At 35.3% G+C, this 8273-nt stretch overlaps 1 protein-coding gene across 2 annotated transcripts in view; it reads left to right on the top strand.

The window, feature by feature from the left end:
- Positions 1-7545, top strand: part of CENPN (centromere protein N) — a 43407-nt gene extending 35862 nt beyond the window's left edge. For both annotated transcript variants that reach the window (XM_027850385.1, XM_027850386.1), the window contains 3 exons: positions 3485-3597; positions 6462-6588; positions 6859-7545. In XM_027850385.1, the coding sequence (XP_027706186.1) occupies positions 3485-3597; positions 6462-6588; positions 6859-6941 (323 nt within the window). In that variant the 3' untranslated portion in view covers positions 6942-7545. The remainder of the gene's footprint in view (positions 1-3484; positions 3598-6461; positions 6589-6858) is intronic.
- Positions 7546-8273: the final 728 nt, after the last annotated feature.

Genomic DNA, 8273 nt, shown 5'->3' with positions numbered 1-8273 from the left:
ATATATATATATATATATATATATATATATATATATATATATATATGTATATGCACGCACATATTTATCTATATATCTATAAACATACGCATATACACTCATACACATTTCTGTAAGACTGTACTATGCTTATTTCCTCCTATCATCTGTTTCTCTGAAGGTGAGAACTTATTCCTTCACAAATCTGGGTCTTTCCATGTTTTTTCAACCAGCTTATCATTTCCTACGCCACAGCAGTATTCCAACCCAATCACATCCTGTCTGAGAGATTGTGTATGAAAGTTTTTTTTCACCAATTTTCTGCATTCCTTCTATTCTTGGCTACATAGGTGTTATTTATACAGGAAATTTTAGTTTAAAATAATTGAAAAAAAATAAAATAAAATAATTGAAATTATCCTTTTTACACTTCAACAATGCTCTTACCTTGTAACATAGTTCAAGGTCTGATACTGTTGAATCTTCTTCCTTTACATCTTTTTTCTCTGGTTTCTTTGAAGTTCCTGACCTTTTGTTCTTCCAAATGAGCTTTGTTACTATTTTTTCTAACTCAATAATATAATTTTTTAGTAATTTAATTGGGATGACATTGAATAAATAGATTAGTTAGGTAAAATTGTCATTTAAAAAATTATATTGGCTTTACCTGCCCATGAAACTTCAGTTATTTAGATCTGAGTTTATTTGTGTGAAGTGTTTTCTGTCTATGTTCATAAAGGTCTTGTGTCTGTTTTGGCAGGTATGTGCTCAGGTATTTTATACTATCTAGGTATTTTAAATGGTCTTAAACAATATTAAATAATATTATTGACACATAGTGTAGTTTCTTTATTTTTCATTTTTGATTAAATCTGTTTTAACTTTAACTTTGTCTGATATCATGATTACTATCCCTGTTTTTTTACATACTAAATTCTACTCCTGTCCTTTATTTTAGCTTTGTGTATATCTCATTTTTATAATGTTTCCTGAAGGTAATACATTGTTGAATTCAAATTTTTAATCTGTTATCCATTTCTGTTTTATGGGTAAATTCTTCACATTCACATTCTAAGATACAATTACTTGTTGTGTATTTTCTTCCTTCCTATTTTTCCTTACTCTCCTTCTCACCCCATTTACTCTGTCCCTCCTCATTCCTCTGCTTTACTTCTTCCCAATACCTTGCCCTCCTAGTCCTTAACCTACCCACCCAACTAAGAGTTCCTCCTTTATCCTCTCCCCCGACCCTATCCCCTTGCCCTCTTATTTCTTTCTGAATTTAGAAGACTTTTATACCCTTCTAGATGTATATGTTGTTCTGTCTTTAACCCATTCCTGATGAGAGTAACATTCCAGCAGTACCTGCCCTCCCCCCTACTAGCTTCTTCCATATCAATTTTTTCCTTTTATGCCTCATTTGTATGAAATAATTACTCACAGTAATTGTTTTACTCAGTTTTACACAGTTTTATTTTTTTTAGAATCACCCCATCATATTTACACAGTTTTATTTTTTTTTAGAATCACCCCATCATATTCAGCTCAGCCCATACCCATACCTTTCTTTCAAACTACCCAAATAATGATGACAGTCATAAGAGTACTGCTGATATTTTCACATGTATGAAGTAAACTATTTGACCTTATTGAGTCCCTTATAATTGGTCTCTAATGTTTACCTTATATTTCTCCTGGATGTTATATGTCAAATTTACCCTTAAGTTCTAGGGTTTTTGTCACAAAAACTGAAAGTCTTTGAGTTTGTTAAATGTCTTTTTTTTTTTTTATTCAGGATTATACTTATCTTTGCTGGGCAAGTTACCCGTGGTTGTAACCCTGGCTCTTCTGCTCTATGCTGTATGGTATTCTGAGACCTACAGTCTTTCAGTGTAATAGCTGACAGTGTAGTGTGTTCCTTATTATAGCTCCATGATATTTAAATTGTTTTTTTTCTTGTTGCTTCCAATATTTTCTCCTTAACCTGGGAGCTCTGAAATATGGCTGTGATATTCCTGTAGTTTTCATCCTGGAATCTCTTTCAGGTGGTGATTGGTGGATTTTTTCTATTTCTACTTTGCCTTCTTGTTCCAGAACTTCAGGGCAGTTTTCCTTGATAACTTCTTGTAATATTGTACCAAGATCTTTTTTTTAATCATAATTTTCAGGTAGTCCAACTATTCTTATATTATTTCTCCTCAATCTGTTCTCCAGATCGGTTGTTCTAATTTTTCCTCAATCTCTTTTATTTGATTTTAAAAGCTCTTTTTAAATTCTTCTAAGAACTCTTTTTGTGCATGGAACCATTTCACGTTTCTCATTAAAAAGGAGTGATTTTTTTTTTTTTATGAACCCAGATCTTCTCTATCCCCATAGTAACTATCTATGATTGGGTTCTTTCTCTTTTGTTACTCATTTCTATTTATTTATTGTTTTATTTTGTTTTTAGCAGCTGCTAGTGTAATCAAATTGTAGTCCTGAGGTATAAGGAATGATGCCCCAAGCCTCAGATCCTTCTTACTGTTATTTTCTGAGGTCTGTCTCAGAGCTCAGCCTTGGGCTGTCCTCTCCACTCCTAAGCCACAGCTAGGACCCCCAGCCATACTGTCCCATAAGTGGTCTTGCTCCCTGTAGTCCCTCCAGTGGCTACAAACTACAGCTGTCCTCTCTGCCTTGGAACTGAAACCAGGGACTCTGCTTTCCTGCAAGTTACCATAGCCAACAGAGTCCCTGCCCCTCACTACTGCACTTACCAGGTGTGTGCTAGCTCATTCCTGTGGCCACAACCGGAGATGAGTCTGGTCAGTAAATCTGTGCTTGGCATCCCTCTGCAGTGGAAGGTAGTCCTTCAATCTTCTACTCAGCCATCAGATCTCCACTCTGTCTTTGAGACAAAAATTTCTAAGGCTGAAGCTACCTCTCAACCCAGCTGCTCCCAGGGCCTGTTGCTTGTTGATTCTGCAGAGTCAGCCTGGAAGTGTTTTCACTTCACTCAGACCAAACCTCTGCCCCTTGAGGTCAGCTCTTTCCTGGGGTCTTAGGAAGACAACTGCTTTACCCTGTGTTTATTTCTGCTGCTCCGAGGCAATGTTTTGTCTTTTTGGGGGGAAGAAATTTGGAGAGCTGAAAGTTTTTTTTACCTACTCTGCCATGTTCCCAGAATCCTGTCTTATATTTTGTCTTTCAAAAAAAAGTTCTTTACTAGCTGTGTGACCCTGGGTAAGTCACTTAACCCCCATTGCCAAAAAAAAAAAAAAGTTCTTGAGGGGGCAGCTAGGTGGCGCAGTGGATAAAGCACCGGCCCTGGATTCAGGAGGACCTGAGTTCAAATCCAGCCTCAGACACATAACACTTACTAGCTGTGTGACCCTGGGCAAGTCACTTAACCCCCATTGCCCAACCCAAAAAAAAAAAAAACCAAAAAAAAAAGGTCTTGAGGAATAAAATGTATTTCTGATAACCTAGAAATTTTAAAATAATTACTTTTTTTCTCCTATACCCACAGTGGATCCAAGGATTATTCATGAAAATATGAAAGAAAAGGAAAGAATCCAAAGAGTGACACGGGAAACTTTTGGGGATTATGTCCAACCAAGAATAGAATTTGCACAGTACAAGGTAGAGATTATCTGTAATATTAACTTTAAGTTATAACAGTTTTTTAAAATGCTAAAGTGGAAAACCTAAGTATTTTAGTACAAAACTAATAAATGGATGGGGACAGCAAGATGGGCCTGGAATCCAGCAAGACCTGAGTTCAGATGAGGCCTCAGACATTTACTAGCTATGTGACCCTGGGCATATCACTTAACATCTGTTTGCCATAATGCACTGGAGAAGGAAATGGCAAACCACTTCAGTATCCTGCCAAGAAAACTCTATGGAAAGTAGAGTCTGTGGAGTCACAAAGAGTTGGACATGACTAAACAGCTGAACAATAAATGGACAGCTCTTTTTCTCACTGGGTCACCTGAAATTTTTTATAAAACACTTGTAACCATGAGAGACCTTATTTTGCACTTGTAAATGAGTTATATTGCTATCAAATATAAAGTAATATTTACTTTTCACTGTTAACATATATGCTTAAGTATACTGGTAGTAGTCTGTACTTTTTACAGGATAATATTTGAAAAGATTTAATAAGTTATTCCTTCCTAATCATTTTACTCAATTGTTTAGAGTATGGTCAAAGTTCTATGGGCTAGTTGGTATCATAGAATTACAATTGGAAGGGATCTCAGAAGTCATCTGGTCCAACCCACATATGAATAAGAATCCACTATATAATATACTCAAGTAAGTGGTCGACCAGCCTTTGCCTGAAGAACTTAAGTGAGGGGGAGCTCACTACCTCCCAAAGCAACTCATTTTACTTTTGAATAATTCTGATTGTTAGGAAACTCTTCCTCCCAATAGGTCTGTACATACCTGTTCTTAGTTTCTGCTGAATGCTGCTATTTGTGCCATCTGTGGCCAAGAAAAACAAGTCTATTCTTTGTCCTCCATCACAGCCCTTCTTTAGGTACTTGAAGATAGCTATCATGTAGTCCCTAAATCTTCTCTTCTCCAGTCTTGTTTGTTTTGCCTGTCACATCACACTGTCCCTTCATGAAAGTCTTGTTCTGTTGCCTCACTGTGACAGAAGTGACTCTTCTTTTTGAAGAATATTCCAACAGAGTAAAAGTTCTAACAGGTCTTAACTCTGGCTGAAAGGTATTTTAGTGTGGCTCCAGGAATGGATGGAATGTATGTTGTCTGAGGACGGGCCAAATTAAGTTTGGAGAGTCTCATCACCAAATTGGTGAGGGTGATTAATTTTTTAGCCACCACAACTCTGAACGACCATCTCCTAAGTTATAGAGTGGTTGTGATCTTTGTCAGTGGAGGGAATAACCATCCTCTTGAAAGTATAGATCCTTGAAATATCGAGATATAAGTCAGGCTATTGATTCAAATTGAGTTGGCAATCCACTAAAACCCGTTAGTTTTTCCCACATGAACTCTTTTCTAGCCATTCCTTCTTGCAATTCCACAACTAATTTTTTGAACCTAAGTGTAGCACTTTATGTTTACCCATGTTTAATTTCATTTTATTAGATTTAGCCCAATATTTTAACTTTATGAAATTTTAATAAAATTACTAGCAATAGGACCAAGGACCCTCCACTAGGAATCTTCAGATTGACTTAGCTCCATAAAATCACTACTCTTTCAGTCTGACCATTTCTAAATTCATTAACTGTGTTGTCATCTTGCCCACATCTCTCGATGTTGTTCCCCAGGATAATTTGAGAGACTGTGTTAAATGCCTTGCTGAAATCCATGTGTACCATCTCAATGGAATTTCCCAGACTACCAGTTTAATAACTGACAGAAAGGAATTAAGGTTTCTTTTACAAAAGAATATTTAAACAGCACATTAAACTAAAACTAAGTTTCATTATACTGCCTTTTCTTAGCAAGCTTAAAAGGTTTCACTTACAAAACATACATACAACTCTAAGATAAAATACCTCTTATGTAAAATATGGCACACCTGTATACTTACTATTTAGCTCCAACTTTTCAATTATTTTTTCTATTAAAGTAACTCATATTTGGAAATTGTTGATGCTCAAAACAATAGTATACAAACAAGTGCCTACTGAATAATATTAGTAGAACATGAGGTTTTTTTACATTAAAATAACATCCAAAAGTATGTTAATTTTTTTCATCAAGTATATAAGTATTCTACTATTATGCTTTAAGAAATGATAGGCAGGATGATTTCAGAAAAACCTGGGAAGACTTATGTGAACTAATACAAAGTGAAGTGAGCAGAATCAGAACATTATACACAGTAGCAGCAATATTGTATGATGATCAGCTGTGAATGACTTAACTATTCTGATCCATCCAACATATTTCTGAAGTTCTTATGATGAAAAATGCTATCCACCTCCAGAGAAAGAACTTATGGAGTCTATATACAGATGGAAGCATACTTTTTTCCTTTTTTTAAAAATTTTTCTTGTTTGTTTGTTTTGGTTTGTTTTCTTTTACAACATGGCTAATATGAAAATATGTGTTGCATGACTTCATATGTATAATCTATATCAAATTGCTTGCCTTGTCGAGGGAGGGAGAGAATTTGAAATTCAAAATTTTAAAAAACAAATGTTTAAAAATTTTTTTACTTGTAATTGAGAAAAAATAAAAAGGATGTAAATATTCAGTAGTTATTTAGTTCTCAATCTGTGATTACACTGGTATAAGAAACTCCTTCTCTACCACCGCAGATTGGCACCTGCTCTGCAGTGAGCTTGGGGCACTGACAGAGAAATTATTTGCCTAAGATTACATAGCATATAGTATCAAAGGGAAGACTTGAATCTAGGTTTTTCTGACTGAGGTCAATTCTTGATCCATTTGTTCTCTCAACCTGTTCATAACAGTCTTTTTAAAATGTTCTCATATATTTACCTCTTTATTGACAGCTTGAAACCAAATTCAAAACTGACTGTAAAAATGGCATCTTGGCTGAAAGGGAAGAACCTTTCAGATGCCTAGTTAAGTTCTCTAGTCCACATCTTTTGGAAGCATTGAAATCTTTAGCACCAGCTGGTAAGTATTTAGTTTTTATAACAAAATTAAAGTTTATTTTATGGTAATGCTGCAAGGTAATTTTTCTGGCCAGTAATTTCTACAGGCTTTCTCATTGCTCCTGTCTGATAGCCTGCAGGTTCCTATTTTCTATATTCTGTTGCAGCTATTCATAATATGAATTTATAATATGAATGAAGGGCTCCTTAATCTACCCTCAGATCTTTACCTTTTAAGTCTGAATGAAACCTTTGGCCCACAGTCACTTTAACTTTCTTTTCTTTATTTCAGGTATTGCAGATGCACCGCTTTCACCACTGCTTACTTGTATACCTCACAAAGCAATGAATTATTTTACAATTAGAGAGAAATAAGTTTTATTTGGAGTAAACATAAGTCCCTTGTCTTATGTTCTAAAACATTTCAGTTCTCTTGTATGTTTACCTCTCCTTTCTATGTACTAATATTTCAATATGAATCCAGTGAGAAAACACCACTTGCATTCTTAATGAACCTGCTTTTTCTCTCTCAGAAAATCAAACAAATTGTTCTCCCAACATGAGAGTATATGCAGGTAGGTTTGACTCTAGCATTGGTCCTGTAGTAGTGCCCTAAATGGCCTAAAATGAAGAGGGTTGTGTAATAGCCACTTCTATTATGTGTCCTAATAAGCACCGACTGCCATAGTTTCTCCCCTTGTCCAACCCTTGGTTTTGTAGCTTGATCTTCTTTAGTCTTGGCTCAAAGAGCAAATCCCCAAAATACCAACAAATACTGCATAAACTTTATAGAAAGAACATAAAATTGTTCTACAAATCAGGACCCATTACATACTCGTATCATCAAATCCTTTTTCATGTGACATAGATTCAGATATTCACAGAAACATGCATGAATAATGAATGGTTTAATGGGAACATACTTGTCTTAATTTTATGTTTTATCACATTTACAATTCATTCAAATCACTGTACCAAACCACAGCTTATAAATAAAGATGTGAAAAAACTAAATAAATCAATGATCTTAATTAAAATTCTTCTGGTTCACATGACTGAAAAACATAATTTTGTGGAAAAGTTTGTTTTAGTCCATAAGCCACAGACATTTGTATCGACAAAGCAAGTAATACATGTTTACTGAATGAATTATTAAAGTAGGTACTGCAGATAAAACAGCAACATTTGTCTTAGATAAATTATAACTTGGATAATACATTTTTCCAAGGCTACCAATGATGACTTAATTGTTGAACCTGATGGCATTTTCTCAGTCCTTTCAGACCTTCTTGATCTCTGTAGAATTTGACACTGTTAACTATTTCTTCCTGTATACTATCTCCTTGAAATTGTTCTGCTGGTTCTCCTTCTATCTTCACGACTACTCTTCAGTCTCCCTGATTAGGTCATCATCCATGATCAAAGACTCTGTCCAGGGTCGTCCTCTCTTTATATACCCTCCGTCTTGATTGTCTCATTAGCTCTCATGTATTGATCATCTCTATGAAAATGAACTCTGTGCTTATTGGTCCAGCTTTAATTTCTACTGAGTTCCACATTATTGAACATCTCCTTTAAGCATCACTGGTACAAAACTTGTCCAAAACAAAACTCATTTTCTTCCCCTATTCCCTCCAAACTTGCCCTTCATGGTACCACCACCCTTCTAGTCATCCCCATTCAAAACCTTGTAATCAACCTCTGTGC

The sequence above is a fragment of the Vombatus ursinus genome, unplaced genomic scaffold (assembly GCF_900497805.2).
Source record: "Vombatus ursinus unplaced genomic scaffold, bare-nosed wombat genome assembly UNPS02009062.1, whole genome shotgun sequence".
In the NCBI taxonomy this organism is placed as follows: domain Eukaryota; kingdom Metazoa; phylum Chordata; class Mammalia; order Diprotodontia; family Vombatidae; genus Vombatus; species Vombatus ursinus.
This window is presented reverse-complemented; position numbering and strand designations above follow the sequence as displayed.